This window comes from Nuphar pumila, chromosome 8, assembly GCF_984573655.1.
Source record: "Nuphar pumila chromosome 8, dmNupPumi1.hap1.1, whole genome shotgun sequence".
Taxonomy (NCBI): domain Eukaryota; kingdom Viridiplantae; phylum Streptophyta; class Magnoliopsida; order Nymphaeales; family Nymphaeaceae; genus Nuphar; species Nuphar pumila.
This window is the reverse complement of record NC_143256.1, coordinates 32429340-32454040: the sequence shown is the minus strand read 5'-3', so window position 1 is coordinate 32454040 and position 24701 is coordinate 32429340. Positions and strand designations below refer to the sequence as shown.

Sequence of the window (24701 nt, the reverse complement as noted above, 5' to 3'; positions counted from 1 at the left end):
ACAAGAAAAATTGATAACTGGATATCTTCTTGACAGATCAAAGAACCAAGATCTTACGTATATCAAGCTACCGAAGACAATCCGAGAATTTGCCCAAGAAGCGATTTGTAGAAATCTGTACTAGAGGAGAGCTTGGCTACTGGACTCCTTTCAGACAGAATGAAGAAGGAGAAAATGTGTGTTAACGATGAATCGGATGCAATGGGGAGGCAGAGAACGAACTAAAAAATCTGATCCTTGACCCCTTCCCCTGTGCCTCATTTTATAGAGGGAGGAGGAAGGATCGAGAAGGGGGGTGGTTGAAGATCAGAGGTTGAGGGAGACTTCAGGGAGGTTCGTTGAAGATCGATGGTGGGAGGCGGAGGGAAGCCGTTGCAAATTTCTTCAAATTCCCAATAGAGGATCCCCTTTCAGGATTTTTCTAAAAAGTGGCTTTTGGTTTTTCAAAAAGGGGGTTTCAAGAAAAAGTTTAAAACAGAAGGTAGATTGCATAGTTTCTGAAATTTTTTGGAGTTTTGATATATATATATATATATATTGTTCTTTTCTTTTAAAACATATATTTGTAAAAACAAAAACTCTAAAACTAAGAAAAATACTAATTTTACAAAATTTCAAAATATTCATAAGAGAAAGGTTTTCCTGAAAGATCAGGGTTATTTTGGGGAAAATTTCTTCAAAAGAATGGGTTTGAACCCAGGTTTTGAGAAAATGTTCGAGTTTTGACACTCGAATCGAGAAATACAATGTGATGGATCCAAACGGATGTCGAATGGACTATCCGAGCTATTTAAAGGCTATTTTTGATATTTTCTATAATTTTAATTTAAAATTTGAACAAGGAGATTCAGATTTGGATCTGGGCAATGGATCCAGATCCAAAATCAATTTAAACATATAAAATGAATTTAATTTCAATAAAACTTGAGAAATGAACCAGAAAAATGACTTATTTACTCAAAAAATGAATTTAGGGGCAAAAGGGGAATATTTAAAAGATTTTGAAAATTTTGGGGTGTTCACAACCACCCTTTGTTTTGTTTTTGTTTTTGTTTTTTTTTTTATTTGATATATGCTGGAATCAAAATATATCGCTATAATGAATCAGTATGGCCGGATTGATGTTAGAATACCATATCTTAGCGAAGATCTCAATACTTGCTTCAGGTGGCTCTGATCCTTCTGAAGATATGCATATCGGTGACACAATAGCTCTCATCTATACGAATATGGATTCATGGTGTAGGGTGATATGATGTTGTTATGTTATGATGAACTGGAACTTATATTACAGAAAGATGGAATGCGGATGCCACGAAATGTGATTTTGGGCGCAGGTCTGAAGCTAAAAAGCTTGCAGATCCGTTGTTCAACCAAGTTTATAATGCTAAAAAAAATGAAGCAATGAACGATATCAAATGACGAGGATTATAATACTAATGAAAACCAGGGTACAATGGTCCGAAATTGAGTATCGAGTGTAATGATCATGATGTAAACATTAAATCAAAATCCACATAATGTAATGCAAAATAAAGGGGAAACACTGAAGATTAAGAAAAACTGGAGAAAGTAAATTTCTATAAAGGGAAAAAATATGTTGGAACCTGAAGATTACATCATCGTTGCATTGAGGTAAGTTGGTTTGCTATAGGCAAACCAATGTTACCATGGATGCTTCAATTGGGAGAAAGAACGAAAGAAAATCGAAGATCGGAGACAAGAAAAGGGGATCCTTACCTTGTTTGCAGAGGGGTTTGATCTTCTTTCAACCACTGTAGATGAGGCACCGTAGTTTGCAGAGTTTGTGGAGGGAGACAGGCTTCCTTCGATCACTTCAGGAGAGATCAGAGATGGGAGATTGAGAGGGAAAGGGAATCATGCACATAGCGGGGGTGAGGTCGAAGATGGATGTCGATGGCTGGTGACGTTCATCGATAATCGAAGATCATTCCTGCATGCCCCTTTTAAAGAGGAAGGGGAAGAGCAATAAAGAAAAAATCAGATGCTAGATGGCGATGGGGTTGATCGATACCTTTGCTCCCCCCCCCCCCCTTACACCCCTTTTATAGAGAGGGGAGGAAGGGTCTGGAAGAGACTTCCATTGCAGATGAACGGGAGAGGACGCGGCGAAGGAAGATGAAGACGGTTGGAGATCGGTGATCGAGAGAGATCGATAGTGGGTGGTGATCGACGGATGGCCACTGAGCGAGAGAAAAAGAGCCATGGAAGATGAGAGAAGCCGTTGAGGATCAATGGCAAAAAGGGAATATTTGCAAAATTTTGAAAATTTTGGGGTGTTCACAGATGTCCCTCTTTGCTACTAAGTCGGTTGAAAGCCTCGCTTAGTGGTAAAGAAAACACTCCAAATTTTGAAAAATGCCCTAGTCAGCAGATCCGAACTGGGTATGGCAGAATTTATTTGGAAAGACATGATTTCTCAGGCTTAACACATTATCATGAATGGTTCTGGGGAGACGAAATCCTCAAAAATGATATGACTAAATAACAGGAATGAGGAAATCATGATGGGACTTTGGATTGAAGATCCTAGAACGGTGAAAATGAGAATTTTGATCAAATCTCATGGGTGAGACAAGATAAGCTTTTTGGAATGATTCAAGTTTTGCCCTTAACCTGGATGGGACAAAGATAGAGCAAGATGAATTTCAGGTTCTACCTTTACCTGAATGGGAAAGGAATACATGAGGACCTGATGGGACATTTTTAAGAAAGATGCCCTGCGATATGAAGCTCAAGTATGATCCTTTACGGAATGGGTATATAAAGCATGGATTCCTTGATGGGAAAAACCATGAGGGGACTGAGAGAACACCTCGTTGAAATGAGATTCAGGTTTAACCCTAACCTGAACGGAAAATACCTCGTGAAAACACGTGGTTCAGGCTTAACCCTTAACCTAAACGGGACGACCATACGGAATCCTCAAAATGAAGAAACCATGATGGGACCTTCAGAGTTTAGACGAACAAATCCGAAAGGGGTTTGAGAAAGGAGGAAAATGGGGTTCCCTAAAGCTTGGAAAATGGATGGTTTTGGGTGTCTCATTGTTGAGACTGAAATAGCTTTTGAAAATGGATGATCTTTCACAGAAAGTTCAGGTTTTAACCGTTATCCTGAGCGGATGGGACCGTACGAAATCCTCGAATGAAGAAATCGTGATGGGACTAGAAGAGATACCTCGCTTGAATGAGACAACTCTTTTGAAAAAATGTAAACAACACTAGGTTGCATCAAAAATAGATATTGAATATTTATTTCATTCTTGGATAACTAGAAAGTTTTACCAATGAGATAAAATTTGTAGTTGATTCAAATGATTGAGAGCGTGCACGTGTGTGCAAAAGATATTCCCTCCTTTACCTAGAGTATTTCTTCCAAATGAGGTTAACTCCCCGATTTTCAGAGTCGAATTCAAATTTTAATGTTGTTGAGTTTCTTCAAGGAAGCTATCCATTTCCTTGATATGAATAGAGAAGAAATATTCTTAATTTCTAAAAAGCAAGTAGTGAAAAAATATTGATGAAAGAATTTTGCATAAGAAAAGATGATTTCTGGTAATTTTGGATGTTTTGACATTCTGGGGCTTTTCCTTTAATAATCTTTCTGGCACTCTTTTTGAGACATTAAGCTTTCTTGGGTTTCAGGGGAAGTTTATTACATCATCCTTCATTTTGGAGATGTCTTGGCTTTTCTTTTTTTTTCTTCGGGGAAGGGTACGTCACAAACTTCTTCGTCTTGGAGATGCTCTGATCCTTCTTTTTCTCAAGAATTATACTGGTGATATTAGCTCATTGGTCAAAATCTTTAGATGATAGCAGAAATCAAATATCTTTTAGGGTTTGTCGGTAGGTTCATCGCACTCGCCTTCATCTTAACGGTGATCTGAACTTTTCCTGAAAGGATCTGTCACAAACTCCTTCATCTTGGAGATGATCCAAATCTTCTTTGGCCCCGAGGGTCTAGCTCGCATATTCACCTTCAACTTGACGACAATTGAGAGATCCCTTTTGCAGATATTTGATTGTAGCTTAAAATGAATGAATGAGGAGATATGGATTGAGTGGATTCTTTTTATCGCTCAGGATATTTCCACTGCCTGATTGCCAGAAAATCGCCTTTAAAGATGCGCCATAGCTATGATCAATATTGATTCGCCTCTGACTTTTCAATATCATTGAATATTTCTTTCGCTAATCATACTAAAGATATTTCTTACATCCTTTTGGTTGATCAACAGGGAAAAGACTTGAATTTTATCCCTTTTTTGCAAAAAGTTTCACCTTTTTGGAAAGAATACTAGAGGTAATCTGAGGTGATTTTTTGTGCGGTAAAATATTGGAATCAACACATTTTTAGCAGATTGGCAAAGTTTTTTAGAATCCTTTTGTGAAATAATTACTCAATATAGATTTTGATAGGACCTTTAGCTGAAATTTAGAGGAATTGTGTAAAACAGACTTTGGAAATCTTGACTGGTGAAAAGACACTAGATTCGAAAATCCCGACCAGTTATAAGAAACTGGATTTTTGATATCTTGACCAGTGAAGAAACTGGATTTTGAAATCCCGACCAGTGAAATATACTGGATTTTAAAATCCCGACCAGTGAAGACACTGGATTTTGAAATCCCGACCAGTTATAAGAAACTGGATTCTTGAAATCCCGACCAGTTATAAAAAACTGGATTTTGAAATCCCGACCAGTTATAAGAAACTGGATTTTGAAAACTCGACCAGTGAAGAAACTAGATTTTGATAATCCCGATCAGTGAAGAAACTGGATTTTGAAATCCTGACCAGTGAAAAATACTGGATTTTGAAATCCCAACCAGTGAAGACACTGGATTTTAAAATCTTGACCAGTTATAAGAAACTGGATTCTTGAAATCCCGACCAGTTATAACAAACTGGATTTTAAAATCCCGACCAGTGAAGAAACTGGATTTTGATAATCCCGACCAGTGAAAAATACTGGATTTGAAATTACGACCAGTGAAGACACTGGATTTGGATAATCCCGACCAGTGAAAAATATTGGATTTGAAATCCCGACCAGTTATGAGAAACTGGATTTTAAAATCCCGACCAGTGAAAAATACTGGATTTTAAAATCTCAACCAGTGAAGACACTGGATTTTGAAATCCCGACCAGTTATAAGAAACTGGATTCTTGAAATCACGACCAGTTATAACAAATTGGATTTTGAAATCCTGACCAGTGAAGAAACTGAATTTTGATAATCCCGACTAGTGAAAAATATTGGATTTGAAATCCCGACCAGTGAAGACACTGGATTTGGATAATCCCGACCAATGAAAAATACTGGATTTGAAATCCCGACCAGTTATGAGAAACTGGATTTTGAAATCCCGACCAGTGAAAAATACTGGATTTTGAAATCCCGACCAGTGAAAAATACTGGATTTGAAATCTCGACCAGTTATGAGAAACTGGATTTTTGAAATTATGACCAGTTATAACAAACTGGATTTTGAAATCTTGACCAGTGAAGAAACTAGATTTTGATAATCCCGACCAGTGAAAAATACTGGATTTAAAATCCCATCCAGTGAAGACACTGGATTTGGATAATCTCAACCAGTGAAAAATACTGGATTTGAAATCCCAACCAGTTATGAGAAACTGGATTTTGAAATCCTGACCAATGAAAAATACTGGATTTTGAAATCCCGACCAGTGAAAAATACTGGATTTGAAATCCCGACCAGTTATGAGAAACTGAATTTTTTAAATCCCAATCAGTTATAACAAACTGAATTTTGAAATCCCAACCATTTATAACAAACTGGATTTTAAAATCCCGACCAGTGAAAAATACTGGATTTTGAAATCCCGACCAGTGAAAAATACTGGATTTGAAATCCCAACCAGTTATGAGAAACTGGATTTTTGAAATCCCGACCAGTGAAAACACTGGATTTGAAATCCCGACTAGTTATAAGAAACTGAATTCTTGAAATCCCGACCAGTTATAACAAATTGAATTTTGAAATCCCAACCAGTGAAGAAACTGGATTTTGATAATCCCGACTAGTGAAAAATACTGGATTTGAAATCCTGACCAATGAAGACACTGGATTTGGATAATCCCGACTAGAAAAAGATACTGGATTTGAAATCCCGACCAATTATGAGAAACTGTATTTTGAAATCTCGACCAGTAAAAAATGCTGGATTTTGAAATTTCGACCAGTGAAAAATACTGGATTTGAAATCCCCACCAGTTATGAGAAACTGGATTTTGAAATCCCGACCAGTTATGAGAAACTGAATTTGAATGAAAGATTTAACCTGATGATTTGAAAGTGATTGAATTTGGGAGATTATAACCCGAGGGTTGAGAAAATGATGAAATTTTGAGAATATTACAACCCAAAGGTTAGGAACTGATAGGGTTGAGAGATTGAAATCTGAAGGTTCGAAAATGATAGTATTTGGGAAATTAAAACTCAGAGGTTTGGAAATGATAGAATTGAGAAATTGAAACCCAAAGGTTTGATTGTGAAGTAAACAATTGATTTGGGAGTTCGACCAGCATAGGCTGGAACCTTTTGAAATACATGGCCAATGAGAGTTGGATTCTTTGAAATACATGGCCAGCGAGAGCTGGGTCTTCTGGAATACATGACCAGCGAGAGCTGGATCCTTTGGAATACATGATCAGCAAAAGCTGGATCTTTTGGAATACATGACCAACGAGTGTTGGATCTTTTGAAATATACGACCAATGAGAGTTGGATCTTTTGAAATGCATGACCAGCGAAAGCTGGATCTTTTGGAATACATGACCAATCGAGTGTTGGATTCTTTGGAATGCATGAGCAGCAAAAGCTAGATCTTTTGGAATACATGACCAACGAGTGTTGGATCTTTTTAAATATATGACCAATGAGAGTTGGATCTTTTGAAATGGATGACCAGTGGAAGCTGGATCTTTTGGAATACATGACCAATCAAGTGTTGGACCCTTTAGAATGCATGACCAGAAAAAGCTGGATCTTTTGGAATACATGACCAACGAGTGTTGGATCTTTTGAAATATATGACCAATGAGAGTTGGATCTTTTGAAATGCATGACCAGCGGAAGCTGGATCTTTTAGAATATATGACCAATCGAGTGTTGGATCCTTTGGAATGCATGAGCAGCAAAATCTGGATCTTTTGGAATACATGACCAACGAGTGTTGAATCTTTTAAAATATATGACCAATGAGAGTTAGATCTTTTGAAATACATGACCAGCGGAAGCTGGAACTTTTGGAATACATGACCAATCGAGTGTTGGATTCTTTGGAATGCATGACTAGCAAAAGCTGAATTTTTGGAATACATGACCAACGAGTGTTAGATCTTTTGAAATATATGACCAATGAGGGTTGGATCTTTTGAAATACATGACCAACGAGTGTTTGATCTTTTGAAGTATATGACCAGCGAGAGCTAGATCCTTTGAAATGTATGACCAGTGAGGGCTGGATCTTTTTGAAATAAGTCAATTTTGGGAGTTCAAGTCAGAACTAGAATTTTAGAAGGAACAAACTTTAATGAGAAGATTGAATTTTGAAAGTTCCTAGTATGAGGACTGTTTTTGTAAATGAGCTCGGTATATGATTGAAAGTTCTAAGGAATACCCAGTGCGAGGACTGGGTTTTTCCAATGAGCTTCATTTTTAAACTGAATTTAGAAAACAAAGATTTTTGGGGAAATTTTCTGAATTCATTAGACCCTCATAGTCAACTGTATGTGGGCCACTTTCAGGATTATTCCCTTATCCTGAATGGGTAACTCAGGTTTATCCCTTAACCTAAAGGGGAAGGAAGGAATTTTTGAAGAGAGTAAACCTGAAGCTTGAAAAAGAGCAAAGTCTGAGTCGGAACTCGGATACTTAAAAAAAGAAAGATGGACCAACCTGAGAGTCGGGTTTTTGAAAAGGAGAGAAGAGTCTAAGTCAAAACTTGGATATTTAAAAGGAAGATGGAATATGTAAAGGGGAAAACTCGAGTCGGAACCCGGATCTTAAAAATAAAAGATAAAAGAGAAAATCGAGTTTTGAAAACTCAAATTTTTGACATAACGATTGGTTCCAACATGAGCATTGGATCCAAAAGGAAGTCTGAGTCGGAACTCGGAACTTCAAACGAAAGATAAAAGGGGAAAATCGGAGTCAGAACTCGGATCTTCAAAACAAAAGATAAAAGAAAAACCCGAGTTTGAAAACTTGAATTTTTGAAGCAACGATTGAGTCCAACACGAGCATTAGATCCAAAAGAAAGTCTGAAAACTCGGAACTTCCAACGAAGGATAAAAGGGAGAAAAACCTGAGTCGGAACTCGGATTTTAAATAAAAGATAAAAGAAAAACCTGAGTTTTAAAAATTCGAATCTTTGAAGCAACGATTGGGTCCAACACAAGCATTGGATCCAAAAGGAAGTCTGAATCGAAACTCGAAACTTCAAACGAAGGATAAAAAGGTGAAAAACCCGAGTCGGAACTCAGATTTTAAATAAAAGATAAAAGAAAAACCCGAGTTTTAAAAACTCAAATTTTTGAAGCAGTGATTGGGTCCAACACGAGCATTGGATCCAAAAGGAAGTCTGAATCGGAACTCAAGACTTCAAATGAAGGATAAAAGGGAGAAAAACCCGATTCGGAACTCAGATTTTAAATAAAAGATAAAAGAAAAACCTGAGTTTTGAAAACTTGAATTTTTAAAGCAACGATTGGGTCCAACACGAGCATTGGATCCAAAAGAAAGTCTGAATCGGAACTCAAAACTTCAAACGAAGGATAAAAAGGTGAAAAATCTGAGTCAGAACTCAGATCTTCAAAATAAAAAAAGAGAAAATCGAATAGAATTGAGGAATTTATGGAGAATGATTCAGGCTTATCTCTTAACCTGAAAGGGAAAAGAATAAAATTGGCAAACTTGACAAAATTGATAAAAGGTCGATGAAGACACAAAAAGAATTGATAATAATTTAATAAAGAATTAATAAAATTGAAAAAAAATTTAATGAAGAATAAAATTTTGATAAAGAATTGACAAAGATCTGATGAAAAATTGGTAAAAATTACCAGAAAATTGATAACACTTGAAAAATGATGAAAAGACTTTAGGATTATCCCCTATTCTGAAGAAAGAACCTCGCAGAATGAGGTTCAGGTTTTATCCCTTAACCTGAGCGGGAAGATTGAGGTTTGTCCCTTAACCTGAAAGGGGAACATCTCCATCTAAGTCTTCTTAGGCCTACCCCGACCTCTTTTAACTAATATATTTGTCCATTTCTCCATCCATCTAACTGGCGCATCATTAGGCCTTCGTCGAATATGTCAAAACCACTGTAAACGATTCTCTCTTATCTTATTTTCAATGGATGAAATGCCTACCTTCTTACGTATCTCCTCATTTGAAATCTTATCTTTTATTGTATTTCCACACATCCATCTCAGCTACACTCATTTTTTTAATATGATGTCTCTTGGCAGCCCAACATTCTGTACCATATAGTAAAGTGGGCCTAATTGTCATCCTATAAAACTTTCCCTTCAACCGCAATGGCATTCTACGATCGCACAACACTCCAGTTGCACTTTTTCATTTCATTCATTCAACATTTATCCTATGATTTACATCTCCATCAATTTCTCCATACTTTTGAATGATAGATCACAAATATTTAAAACAGTCATCCACCGATATTTCTTGCTCACCAAGCTTCACTACACTCCCGCAAGCTGCTGTGGATCCACTCTGGTATATATATAATAAAAAGTTTGTAGTTGGATCCATTTGGATTTGATCTTCGGATTCACTCCGCAAGTTGTTGCGGATCCACATCGCCTGAGAGACACGAATCCAACATGCGGTTGGATCTCGGGTCTCGGATCCGGACCCGGGCCGCGCCCCGTGTAAAGGTATGTTTAAAAAAAATGATAAATCGTGTGTTAGGGTTTCTTTTGAATCCTAACACGTTGAGAGAAGGCTGGGGAATGGGGGATGCGTAGCCGCCGGGGTGAGGGTAATGGCCTCCTCCCTTTTCGAGAGGCCACCCTCCTACAAATGGGGTCCTGAACCTCTCTTCCTCCTACTCGCCTCTTCCTTCTCCTCCCGCACTTTCTGTTTTTCGATCTCCGTCTCCCTCGTTTTCTTGTTCTCTCTCTGTCTCTTTGTGACCTTCGGCGGGATGTCAATAACTCTTCTTCCTGGTCCCCTACTGACACCGTCGCCACCACCCAAGCCTGCCGGCAACCCGAGTTGTTGTCCTCTACATCCTCTCTGCAACTTTTTCCCTTTGCGAGCTCTGATGACATCGCCGCCACCTTTGTTTCCTCTTTTCTGGCAGCACCATCTGACAACGACTCTCCCTCTCGTTATCCTCCCTCCCTCTCGATCTGGGGCACACGATTAGAAGAAGAGGCGTTCGGCTGCACCCAGAATCACAACATCAAGGGCAAAAAGTTTTGATCAAGTAGGTTTTTCTATGTTTTTGCATACTTACTAAGTCTTCAAGCATGCTTTGGATTTGTCGTAATCCCAAATCAAAAATAAAATTAGGGATTTTGCATTTTTGAGGTAGGATTTACCGTGTTCGTGGTGTGCTTGTTTCAAGCATGTAAAATAATGCTGCACAAACCATCCATTAGGGTCAATTTGTGCACAAATGCAAAATTTCGGTTCTGCACACAAAGAAATGATTTTTTTGCATAAATACAGTGGGAAAGCTATATTCAGCCCCCTGGTGTATCATATTGTGAGCAGTAGGATTTACAATGCTTGTTTATTAAGTACCCTGTGTCAAAGCATGAAATGTCTCCCCGTGAATCCCCCCAAAAAAAAGGAGGGAAATTCTTGTATTGTCATTTTTTTCTGTATTCTATTTACCTACTGTTGTGAATGAGAATTTTGGATGATATGATGTCCTTTGCATTACCTGGATCTACGACCTGCATACTGAATGTTTTCTGAAAATATCTATATATGTCTCCGAGTATGAGCAAGCACCCTGTTCTAGATATTGTTCATGTGATTGGGTGTTGTGCTCGTCAAAATTATGTTCACGATTCAAGTTCTTTACATTTAATGTTGTTAATCATGCATGCTATTGTTTTTTTTAGCCTAACTTGGGTTTGCAAGTCCAGTATCTCTGTCGGCCAGATTATTGTTGTCATTAAAGGAACTTTGAATTGTTGATTTTCATGTAGGATTACACTGATAAATTTGTATAATTGTGCTTTAACCTAAAAATGCAACTATATGTGTTTTTGCATCAATAAGGTTGTGTGTCTTTATCCCAAACTATGTCTGCATATGACTGCTTAGATTTGGGCAAAATGTAATATGTCTTACATACCTTTGCATTGAAAAAGAGAGAGAGAGAGAGAGATTTGTAGTGTGTATTAGATTTCCTGAAATTGCTATCTGAAAATATTGCGATGAAATATGATGTACTATTGTTTGATACACTACATTACACTCAATGACCAATAGGTATAAGTTAAGACTGATCCAGAACACTAAATTACTTGTTCTGAGTTTTGAGCAGCATGTTACATACAGATTTCGATCACCATGGATAGGATAGAGAACAACATGTATGTATGTAAGTTTTTATTTATGAAAAGTGTTGGTTTCGAAAAAATGAAATTGTTGTCCTGTTGTAATTTTGTAATTCCGAACAACCTATATACGAGTACATGTGTGTTTCTGAATTACGTTAACAGGAACCGTGATAGGACTTCAATTATGGATATGCATAAATCAAAGCTAATATATATATATATATATATATATATTGTGAAAACTGCTACTATGCAGTATGGGTTGTGATAGGATAAGATATAGTTCATTAATTAGTTTGAAAGAACGTTTTGAGATCTTACTCTAGACTTAATACACATCTATTAAATTTCAGTTATCTGGTTATGATTGTTGCATTATACATGAAAGTTATGGGGAATGACTCTTTTATATTATGCATGCACGAATGGGTTGCATACATTGTGATCGCAGGTTTTGAAAATTTTCTATTTATGTAGCATTGTTAGCCTGCTAACTGCACATAGACAGTTTCAGCTATCTTCTTAAATTTCTGTGGAAGATCTAGGAAGATAAAACCTAAATCGGGATTGACGGGTTCAGTTTGGACTGAACCTCAAACTGATAGAGGGTCTTATTGATAGGTGTACATCCTGGATGTTAAGGAAATCAGATTTTTATCTACCTTTACACATGTTGTTAAACATGGATTTGCACATACGTATGTTAAACATGAACATGCAGATCAAACTGATACGATGCTTGCCTTGTATAGACACATGCTGTTAAACGTGAACCTGCATATTGGGGAAGATTTAAAATTTCACTTGCATATAGCTATGCTCTTATATTTTGTGTAGTTCCAAACCTTATGTGAATATAAGATCTCTGATCGATCCTTTGTCGTGTTGCATTTTGTATTTTCTGTCATGGCTTGGAACAACATTCGTAGGCTTCAAGTATGAAAAAAAATGTGTGCAAAACAAAGTTTGCCGCGAGTATGGCATTGTTCGTGGGTAAGAATGCGTACACCATAGCTCAGAAAATGAATGTTCAAATGTGGGTTCCAAGTCAAGCCGAGTTCTGAGAAATATACATGATTGGGCAATGCTTTTGAGACACCCCAAATGGTAAGATGCATACTATGTGCTTGAACCAAACACGAGTTTGAGATTTTGGAAATCCCTTGTGGTGCGATGGCTCGCACGAGAAAATAAATGAATAATAAAAATGTATGCATAATCATAAAGTTTGCAAGACTCTGGGTATACCTGAAAGACGGTATATGTTACTGAATTCTCTGGGCTCTAGGTACACCTGAAAGACGGTGTATGTTACCGAACCCCTCGTGGTGCGATGGCTCGCACAAAAACATAAATGAAAAAAATATAAAAAAATATGCTCACATATAAATAAATAAGGGATGTTGGGTATACCTAAAAGACGGTATATGTTATTGGTTTCCCGAGATACTGGGTGTACCTGAAAACGGTATATGTTACTGGTTTCTCAGGACTCTGGGTACACCTGAAAGACGGTGTATGTTACTGGACCCATGGTCTACCTTGGAGAGGGTAGATAGTACAAACTTCGTGGGACATTCTAGTTTTTTGTGAGAGCTAGGCGTCTCACTCGGTCCCCAGTCCTCGAAGTTAGAGGTGCAGGACTACCAATTCGTCCTAGGTGGTAGATCCAAGTCTTATGCAGAAGTACAGGGTATATTCTAATTGCAGTTCTAGCCATTGGAGAGTACTCTCTCGATCGTGAACCGTCTCCTTTGGACCTCCGTACGGCTAGTCATGCGGGTTATTAATTGAAAAAGCATAACAAACCCTCGTATGATCTCGATCTGCTACGATGTCGAATGCATGTGCGTACCCACAGGGTAATTAACAAGAGAACACATAAAGATAGTGCATTTCTGAAAATCTTCAAGTAGTTGCATAATGCTTGAGGTTGAAATTGTTAGAGTATGTTCGTGATTCACTTGTATGGTGCTTAACTCATATCTGGTTTCCTTTACATGAAAAATGTAATAGCTTAAATGTGAGCCATAAAAATGATCTGTTGTACATTGATGTCTTTAATTTATGCAATAGATCATGAAATGCTTTAATTAAGTGAATTGTATATCCAACATTTGTGTAATTAGTCATTACTGCTTGTATAAATGTGTTTTGGTTTCGACCTTTGGCAGGTTTGCACTTTAACATGTCAATAGTTACTTTTAGTATGTGAATGTTTAAATTAGCATAAAATAAATTCAGTATATTTGTGAGTTTGATTTGAGCTTCCTATTGTCCACATATTCTAGTTAGAGACCTATAATTGTGAGATCGTACAAAACAATGTGAGCGTTATACTTGAACTTGTTTACTTGTGATTAGAAAGTGAACATGTGATTAAGTATTTAAACTAGTATTTACCTATCTAATTAGATATTAATTCATGTTATGTTAGAATTGTGATATGCAATAAGTTAAATTCATGTTACTTATTTCTTAAGTCATGCTTAACATCATGCTTTACTGCCTTTAGGTAATCATACACATTGCATACTTGATACTTAGTAAATTTGCCAAATTCACAGTAATTACCTACTTAGACAGTTGTAGTTTAATTTCAATTAATGTACTATTTTTCAGGTAAAGAGTAAAGTTTATGAGCAGCTTCGGGATGAGGTTTCGATCGAGATTTTGGGTTTACTGTTTCCGGGGTAGTTGAGTTCATTTATTAGAACATGTCATTTAAACTTTGATGTTATTATTCATTGTTAATGAAATGAAATAAATTTTTTGGCTTGCTCTCCACTGTAATGTTCTAAAATGTTTAACCCCATGGGATTACTTGTTTCCGCTGTTATGAAAAAAAAATCCTCAAAAATTTGGGTTATGATTTCGGGGCGTTACAGGTGCTATAGAACAACATGGACTGGACCTCCTTGAGAATGGCAAAACGGATTCGGAATTCATTCAAGATTGCAGAGCTGGGTTGTTCATGACCAGAGAAAAACATGGTGGATTTCTCAGGAAATATTGAGGGTATTGACACCAGTTAACAGGTACAGTAACTCTATCTTTTTAAGGGTGGTGATATCACCATATATATGGCTGATGCATCCTTGGCTCAGGATTAAATTCAGGGATGTGACATATAGAGAGGCTCTGGTGAATGTGGAGATTCCTCTGTGGTGGAGCCGAGGCTAGTGATGGGATTGATCCAGCTCAGGTGAAGCGTAACAGGTTCAGTGAACTCCTGATTGGGGATGGCCTAAGTGGATCTTGTATGAACGTTTTCTCTTTTTCTTTTACCATCAAAAATTGACATACTCATAGAATTATCATACTTTGAGTAATTAGATGCAGTTACAGAAGAAGAATGATCAGTGGAAGTTGTACCCATGAAACCAATAAAATGACCACCTATGCTGCCATGTATTCCTGGTTTCCCAGGTTTAGGCAGTGCAAAAGAATCATAAGTAAGCACATGAACAACAGCAAACCTGGTGGGTCTTACTACGAATGTCAACGAACCCAACATTTTCACGGCAGCTCTTGATCAATTTTATAGTAAACAAAGTATTGCAACAAAACAGGAGTTCGTATGGAATCAGGCCAGCATCTCATAACAAATCAAATACAAATGCATTGACAAAGACAAAAGAGAAAAGAAAAGAAAAAAAAAGAGGAATTCAATTGCAGAAACCACGAGGACGCAGGAGCAGGATATAACTAAAATGAATGAACGCAGAGATTGATGAGAACGTAATCAAAACCGAGAACCAAATGTAAATTGGGACTTGAAATATAAATTAAACATGAACACAGAAAAAAGAACTTGTGATAGGTAGGAGGATAATCAAAACATCATGAACAGGAAGTTGGATTGCAAACATGGAATTACTGATATACAGAAGGAATAAATAAAAAAAATGAAGCCAGATGTAAAATGAGATGCAGAATTGGGCGGAATAAGAACAAAGAACAAAAAATATTCACATGATATAACTGGCTACAAAACAGGAAAATCCGATGTGAATGGGAAACCAATGCGTCAATCAAGATCGATTGATTATCAAAACAAAAATTCGGAAAATCTAAAAAAATATTACATGATCATTAAAGTGGAACAGAGCATTAGATGAAACACAATGAAAACAGCAAAACTCAGAAAAAAAACGAAAGAGAGAAGAAAAAGAAAATAAAAAAAATGTTGGAATACATGTATTCCGTTGATATTGCATTTTGTAGATTGGTTTTGCTATGAACAAACCGATGTTACAGGGATGCTTTAGTGGAAATAACTAAAATAAAAGGAAGTGAAAAAAAAAGAAGAAAAAAAACCCAGAGAAATGAGATAAAGGGGAAGAAGATCATGAAGGATTAAAGAAAATGCGGTAAGAAAACGTAAAAGAATACATAAGAGAAAGGGGAGAGCAGACTACTTACCTTTGGTTGTTGTTACTGAGATCAAAGCTCCCTCGATCGATGAAAAAAAAAGGAGAGGAAATAGGAAGAAGAAGAAGAGGGGAGAAGGATGCGCGTAGAAGGGTGGAAGGGTGAAGGCGATGAAGGAGAAGGGGCTCCTTCGGCTTGTATATATAACGAAAAACTGTTAGAAATTTTTCAAAATAGGTCCCTCTATCTTTTGAAAAATTTCAAAATAATGGTTTGTTATTTACAAGGTTTTTCAAAAAGGGGGTTTAACTACGAATTTTTTTCAAGAAAGGGGGTTAAGCCACTTTCCGAATTTTCCTTTTTTATATTTTTTTTCTTTGTTCTTTTCTTTGTGTTTTCCATATTTTTTTGTGTTTTTGAAATAAAACTTTATAAAATTATGAGAGAAATAAGGGTTTTTGAAATATTTTGTAAAACTTGAATTTTTTACAAAAGAGGGGTTTTCTGATAATACAGGGTTAATCTTCAGGAATTTCTTCAAAAAATGGGTCTGGATATGGAGTTTTGAGAAACTATTCGAGTTTTGGACCTCGAATCGAGGAATACAAAGCAGTGAATCCAAATGGATACCGGATGAACTGTCTGAGCCATTCAAAAATTATTTTTGTATTTTTATAATTTTAGTTTAAAAATCGGATAACAAAGCTCAGAATTGAATTTTGATATCAAATCTAGATCTAAAATTGAGTCAGATATGGGAAATGGATTTGGATTCCAGTGAATCCGAGAAATAAATGAAATTTTGATCAAAAACTAACTCAATTATTCAGAAAATGAAGGCTTGGGGCAAAAAGAGAATTTTTTACAAATTTTGAAAAATTTAGGGTGTTCACACACCCCTACCTCCAAAGCTTCTTCTCTTTTGGACGGGTCTCTAAGTCAATTCAACGTGGGTCTTCTGAGAAGATCAATCAGCGTGTTAATATTGACAAAACTGTGGCTCCCTCCAACAGCATGGGTTTAGTTTTTTGTTCTCTCAAGCACATGCTACGAAAGAAGGGTTAACATCACGTCGGAATTACATGGACCCACCCAACTGCTGATATGCAGTTTGTTCGTGTACTGGTAGGGCTCTGCTTAATCCCAACTTGACTATCAAACCGAAAACAAAGGTAATACAGATCGCATGTGTACCTCTCCGCTTTTATGGCTTTTCTTAAAGCTATTTCAATCTATTTTCCACACGTATTGCCTGTTGAACTCCCAAGTTTCTGATAAATACCTGAGACTCGTTTCACTGGCGTATCAAGATCGATGGCTTAGCATTCCCCTTATTCATGGATTAGGAACAATTGACAACACTAAAAAGCTAATTAGGCTTTGGTTGGTTATCTATTGGGAAATCTAAGTCAGCCTTCATGTGGAGATGGAAAGCAAGCTCAACTTCAACTTTTTAAAACGTATGGCATAAATGGAATTTCAAACATGCAAAAGGGAGTAAAAAGGGAGTAAAAGCTTTTCCTATCATGCAAGGGAATGTCGATCGAGTATGGTGACGGCAGCCCACATGATAGTAAAAGAAAAAGTTAAAAGAGGTGGTGGTGGCACATCCTCCCAAGCATGTCTGACGGTCCTTCCAGGAACCATCCTCATAAAACCTTTTTTTTTAACTGCTTTAATAAGGCCCACATGCTTATCCAAAAAAACAAGATCCATCTCAAGAAAGCTATATTTCATATCATTCCGCTGTTAACTAAAAAAGGAGTGACCGTCATAACCTCCTGGCACTCCTGTACAAATAAAAGGGATCTGTCAACACTGATGACACATTAAAGGAGGACCAAAATGAATGGTCATGCACAGCTGCTCATTGGTTGGGATGGCACCATGTCCTTATAAAACTCATGTAGTGTTCAATCAGCTATTCAGCTTCAAGTTCCGCACCGAACTGATCTAATCTTGCGGCATCCGCATCAAAATCACAAATCTTCGCATGATCGACTGAATCGTCATCTTCACTTGCATGTATCTGCCTACCACCAAACCTAATACACAAAGTAAACATTCCTATGTACAATGAACATAACAAGACCCTCAAAAAAAGTTTCAAATTTTTTTTGGATACAAACAATATATACCATTGTGAACCCATCACTTGCAAGAAAATAACAAAATGAAACAATCAACAAAAAAGTCGTTTACCATCTGCCATTCATCAGCTCTATGCACTTCAGACCATCCTTCCGGTCCTTAAACTTCACCAGGACAACACCTTGCGGATGATTTTCACACACCTGAAATCAGAACAAAAATTGAGGTTTCCAGAAACTAGTAAAGCTGGGAATGGTTTTCACCATTATAATCAATTCTTGAAACAAAAGTATAGAATCTAACAATCTCTAATGAAACAAACTCTAAAGAGCTCAAAAACATGATAAGCCCCAAAAAGCTGAGATACATTTTTCAAGGTAACAGTCACAAATCACCAAAAAAAAAAATCAGCTGCTGCCAACCATAATAAGTGAAAGTCAACAAGTTACATGTTCTCTGATCTATAACAGCCTGTGAGATGCAATAGGAGGCAAGCCAAGTTAGGGCTACCAACTAAAATATAGTAATAACACTTCGAAGTAGCAAAACCAAAGGCATTTCCATCAAGGAATGAAGCCAAGTTAGACCTACCACTAAGAAAGAGTAACGCTTCAAGGAATAGCAAAAACAAAGGCATTCATCCCATCTAGCATCCTTCAGTCTTGTCTTATAGTCGTGTGGCACATGCAAGAATATTAAAAACTGGAACTAAAACTGAATTTGAAGAAATAACCACTCTTACCTTAACTGAATCAATTGGACCAAGCTTGTTGCATTCTTCTGCAACATCTTCCTCTAATTCCGAAAGCATGCTTGGGTCATCCTAAATAATTTAGAAAAAAATGATTATAAGCTCACACACACACCAAAAAAGGATAGAAGAGCTCCAGAATGAATTACCCTCAATTCAGAAGGTGTGAACATGTGCCGAAGAACAATTGTACAAGGAATTAACACCTTCGCATCATCACGGCCACCTGAACCACAAACAGTTATCATGACATTCTAACAAGCAAATGTAGATTTCCAGAAAACTAGAGGTGGTGGCAATGATATCAACTTCAGCCTGTCAATGAATGCCTAAAAGATGATTCTTTTCTTTTCTATGCTTGTTTCATGCTTTCAATGATTATCCACAATTCTGTGTGTCTAACTCAAATTCTAGGTAAATGAGCAAGTGAACGGCAGAGTCTATTTCTGACACTAATCATACAGAGTGAAAATGGTAAAAGTCTAGATTCAGCAAATTATTTCCTCATAGCATAAATAAAGATTGTTTCAGCATATAATGAGAAGATTTGAATTTTTGAACTACAAAAAATATCAACACCCCAATTTTGAATTTACAAGCTATGGACAAAAATGTCCCTAAAAGAGTTGGCTAATATTGAAATGGGTATTGTACTAGCATGAAGCTCTACAAATCACACCATAACTTCCACGAACACACGTTGATACATAGACCAAGAAAGAAAAAGTATAACACGAAGGCTTCATTTTATAAATATGGATATTTCTAGGGAACTGCCAGACATGCAGCACAAGAAAGGTGTAAAAATTGCTTCATTCCACACTATGCATATCCTAAGAGCAAATTAATCCAATTACTTATGAACAAATTCTCAGCAAACCATATGTTTTGGAAATATCATAAAAGCAAAGTCAAATAAAATAATAGTGATAAACACACACACACGTGGAAAGTAGAGCCAACATAAGCAGTCCCGTAAAGGAAAAAGGACTAGAATGGAAGCAGCATGAAATGCTAGGGGCTCCTCTCCTGCAGAATGGCTTGAACAAAAAGAATCGGTTTTAAGTGTCCATTCAAAGCAAAGACACCCATATATGCACAAGTTTGGTATAAACTATAAACAAATAAATAAATCATGAAATATACAGACTGATGATCTATGTGACACTCACTGTCCTGCAAATCACTGTGGTGATTTGCAAATGCAATTAAACCAGTGTTGGACATAGGTAACACCATGTCCTAGAAACCAGTGATGGACATGTTTTACTTGTTATATTATCATTTAATATTTTGACAATGACAAAATATATTATATAATGATCTTCAGATTTGAACTGGCAACTTTTAATCCAGCAACAGAAATTGAGAGAAAGTGAGAGTCATATATCCTGCCTTCAACAAAATCTGCATACATGTGCCCGTTTCTAGGGTTACAGTTGATGACATGTAAAATTGACAAGAAAAACTGAAAGCCTCTTACAAATACAAATAAATAAAAAGTTGTGTATAATAGAAGGAATAAGTCATACTCCCAGTGAACGTTAATTATACAAGAAAAAGAAGATTTGTAGATCTTGCCTCCAACTTAGAGTTAAAAATAAAATACCAGCAGAGTATGCCTTGTCTTATGTGAGCTTCACATGGTAATCCCACATTTCATTCCAGTGACAAGCCCAGCTTTGTGAAATTCATAAAAACAGTCCGACATGCAGTAGAAAGATATGCACAAAAAAACAATAATAAAGAGACTCACCCCAGCCAAGAATCTTCTCCTCAAGCCTCTTCTGTTTCTTTTTCTTTTTCTTATCTAGTTGTTTGGCAATGAATTTTTCTCCTACAAAAATATGGGCTACTATAAGACAAACAGACCATTTCATTTACTAAAGTGTCTTTTGAATGCATATGCATCACAAAAAAGGAAACACTGAGAAATGATGACAAAATACCTTTTTGTTCAAACTTAGCACAACTAACAGACATACATATTGGTGCACCAGGGTGGAATGCTGTCCCATCCAAAAGTTGAATTGCCAAATCTACTGAAGGTTCCTATGAGTTCAATAAAAAGCAAAAATTAAATAGAAAAGATAGAACTTCAAAGAGAAAAGAAAAAACATCCTTGAGAAAGATAAAGATATCAAACACTCAAACCTAGTCATTGCATCATTCAACAATACCTTCAGATAAGATACCAGTGCATCACCCTTTTGCCTGCCCGTTTCTTTGTCAACATACAGTTTTACACGAGGCTTTTTAGTTTCTGGATCCTAAAATTATGGCATAACACTGAAATGATGACTTAACGGCACCAAAAAAAATATTACCAGACATGACAGGCCTGTAGCATGAAATGTTACTAGACGAAAGAATTTTAATTAGATGGATGAACACCTGAATAAAAGAGATTTACATCCTGGAGAAAAACCACACACACACAGAGAGAAGCCATTAATGTACACCAATTTAAAGAACATGCCTGCAGAGGGTTTCACATCCTGGTTAAGCATACGCTACATCTGAGAAGCATGCTACTCTAAATGTTACCTACATTTCATAATAACATTAAAAAGCTTCTAGCTGCCATACAAAACTAGGAAAAAATGCCAAATTGAAGAACGTTTCTTATTGGGGAAGAATGCTTTGATCACCCAAATCTCACCTAGGCTTCTTCCATTCTTCAAACTTACAAAGCACTTGACCTAGCTCCCATTAATAATTTCTTCCAAGACCCTTCAGATGGATAATGAACTTCCAACAAATATAAATTTTAACCAACAAGAAGATGCTAGAGGTATGTGGAACTCAAAGCGACTGATTTGAGTAGACGAATAATGCATGTTACTGTTAAAATTATATGTATGTAATTTATGTTTTGAGTCAAGGGTATTTTGATCTTTTTTTCATGTAATAAAATATCCCCTAGGGATAATAGTTTTTAGAATATTAATTTTCCCTTTTTCTTTTTTGCCTTTTATTGAAAGACTAGGGGCGCTTTGGGCATTGGCCCAAAGAGTCGTTGGGGATGCCCAACGGTCATAAATATGGCCGTTGGGAGCTCCCAACAACTCTTTGGAGCTCCCAACAGCCCCTCCTATTTGGGTCTCTTTGTGTATGAATAGAGGTTAAAAACCCCTTCTTGAATGTTTGTGTTAAGCATTTGGTGAATAATATCCTATATTTTTTACACTCTTATTATTGCCTTACTGGCTTTTGTTTAGTTTCATAGTGAACTTGTGTATGTACACGTGTGTAAGTGTGATCTTGTAAGCCCTTGGTGGTTAGTATTTGTGCTTCTGCGTATTTCATTACATGGTATAAGAGTCACTGTGCTCTTGGACTTGTGGAAGGTTGCTATAAGTGTTTGTATTAGTGACAAAGTTTTCTAATTGTGCTCTCATTTTCTCATTTCCTCTCTCTCACACATTTTCACCAATAGAGACCAAAATCAACCTCTTTCAAACTAAATGAAAAAAACTACATGATGTGGACCTCCACCATGGAGAATAATCTCAAGGAAAAGAAGCTTTGGGGTTATGTGATTGGCACAATCCCCGAACCTCAACTCAAGCTTACCAAACTAGGAGGACAAGAGAAGACTCTAGAGAAAAATGCTCGTCTCAAGGCCATTGAAGATCATCATAAGCAAATAGAAGATTGAGAGCAATCATGCAAAAAATTTCGCATGGTTATGTAAAAGTATCTTCAACAAGATACTATAATCAAGACCCAATGTTCTTGATGAAAGACAAGTGCACACATGCACAATAAGAACACAAAGAACACTTGGGTACAAAAGCACAAACCAATCAATCTCACAAATGCACTACGAAAAAGAATAAAAGCTTTATTGAATGCTTGGGCTTTGACCCAAAGCCATACCAATTACAAGGGGAGAACCCCTATATATATATATATATATATATATACACACCATAGAGAGCCTTGGAGGGCCTCCACTTATAGACGTTGGAAGGGCCCAACGTCTATAAGAGTGGGCCCTCCAAGGTAGTTGACTTGGTCAAAAAGAAAAGAAATAAAAGAAAAAAAGGAAAAAAAAGGAAAAACAAAATTACAAGCATATTCAAAAAGTGAATATGTGCAAGAAAGGTGAAATGACTAAACTACCCCTACGACTAACATTAAAGAAATATATATATATATATGGGATTACAAGATTGGATACATAATTTAACACCCCCCCCCCCTCAAACTTAGGGCAAGATGACCGAAAGTTTGCCAAGGAGAAAATTGAATCGCGGAGTGCACAAAGCTTTGGTGAAGAAATCTGTCAATTGATATTCTGAAGTAACATATGAAAGATCTATGACTCCTTTTAGATAGGCTTCTCGAATATAGTGACAGTTCATCTCAATGTACTTAGTCCGCTTATGGAATGTATAATTTTTGGCAATATAAATTGCATTCTTGCTATCGCAGCATAGCCTAGTGAGCTCTTCTATTGTGATCCCCATGTCTTCTAGCAGCTTATGAATCCATATGATTTTCATGGTAGTAGTTGTCATGACCCGATATTCAGCTTCAGTTGATGATAGAGATATTTTTTATTGCTTCTTACATGGCCATGAGATCAACGAATCTCCTAAGAACACACAAAAACCAGTAGTGGAGTGACGATTATTTGGGTCACCTTCCTAGTCAGAGTCAGTATAAGCAATTAACTTTAATTCAAAAGAAGATAAGAATACTCTCTTATTTAATGTACCCTTTATGTATATTACGACCCGCAGAATTGCACTCATGTGAACGGATGTTGGTGCATGTTGAAACTGACTTGCAGTATAAACTGCATGAGAAATATTTGGTCTAGTAATACTCAGATACATCAATGATCCCACAAGTTGTCTGTAGAGGGTGGGATCAGAGAGAGGAATATCATCATCAATCTTCATCTTGGCTCCCACTATAGCAAGAGTTTCACAAACCTTGTCATCTGTAATATCAAACCCATCGATAATCTCAAAGGCAAGTTTAGTTTGAGATAAGAAATACCCTCTATGAGAGTATGTTACTTCAATGCCCAAAAAATAAGTTAGAAAACCCAAATCAGACATTTTAAATTTATCTTTCAAAATTGATTTTATACGTTTAACCCTTCCCTGCATTGGTTTTTCTAACAAACAAGACTGTGTTAGTGAAACAGGAAGAAAAGTCATTTTCTAACATTACGAAGTTAAATCTATCATACCAAGCCTTAAGGACTTGTTTTAAACCATAAAGTGTTTTTCAAAGGCGAAACACTTTTCCTTTGGAAGTCTCTATTCCAGGTGGAGCATCCATATATACCTCTTCATTCAGATCGTCATTTAGGAAAGCGTTTTTAACATTCATTTGATAGATGTTTCACTTGTTGATGGAGGCAACGGTGATAAGACATCGGACAGTGACTATTTGAGCCACAAAAGCAAAAGTTTTTTCATAGTCAATCTCATATTCTTGACTATATCCCTTTGCAACTAAATGAGCCTTATATCTCTCAAGGGATCCATCGCTCTTAGTTTTTACCTTAAATACCCATCTACATCTTATTGCTTTCTTACCCTTAGGGAGATCTTGGAACTCTCAAGTTTTGGCTCTTCTTAGAGCACCAAGTTCATTCTCCATAGCTTCTACCCATTCGGAACATTTTCGTGCTTCTTCAAAATTTCTAGGTTCTACATAAGAATGAATGGCACTAAGACAGGCCCTATATTTAGGTGAAAAAGAGTCATATGAGATAAGCCTAGAGGGAGCTTTCCTAGGTCTTTCGGTTCTTCGCAGGTTCTCTTCTCTAGGAGGAACAGACCTACTGGTGTCATCATATCTTTCAAGAGCACTTTTGAAGGTGTTTTTATCTCTATGAACATAGGTGATGGGAT

At 36.7% G+C, this 24701-nt stretch overlaps 1 protein-coding gene across 3 annotated transcripts in view; it reads right to left on the bottom strand.

Annotated features, from left to right (window-relative positions):
- Positions 1-17673: 17673 nt before the first annotated feature.
- The window catches only part of ELF9 (RNA binding (RRM/RBD/RNP motifs) family protein), a 35636-nt gene continuing 28608 nt past the window's right edge, over positions 17674-24701 (bottom strand). For 2 of the 3 annotated variants that reach the window (XM_090016135.1, XM_090016136.1), the window contains 7 exons: positions 21003-21092; positions 20772-20874; positions 20579-20659; positions 18972-19048; positions 18814-18894; positions 18183-18274; positions 17674-18025 (listed from right to left, as the gene is read on the bottom strand). In XM_090016135.1, the coding sequence (XP_089872261.1) occupies positions 17902-18025; positions 18183-18274; positions 18814-18894; positions 18972-19048; positions 20579-20659; positions 20772-20874; positions 21003-21092 (648 nt within the window). In that variant the 3' untranslated portion in view covers positions 17674-17901. The remainder of the gene's footprint in view (positions 18026-18182; positions 18275-18813; positions 18895-18971; positions 19049-20578; positions 20660-20771; positions 20875-21002; positions 21093-24701) is intronic. The other variant, XM_090016137.1, reaches the window with a different exon arrangement.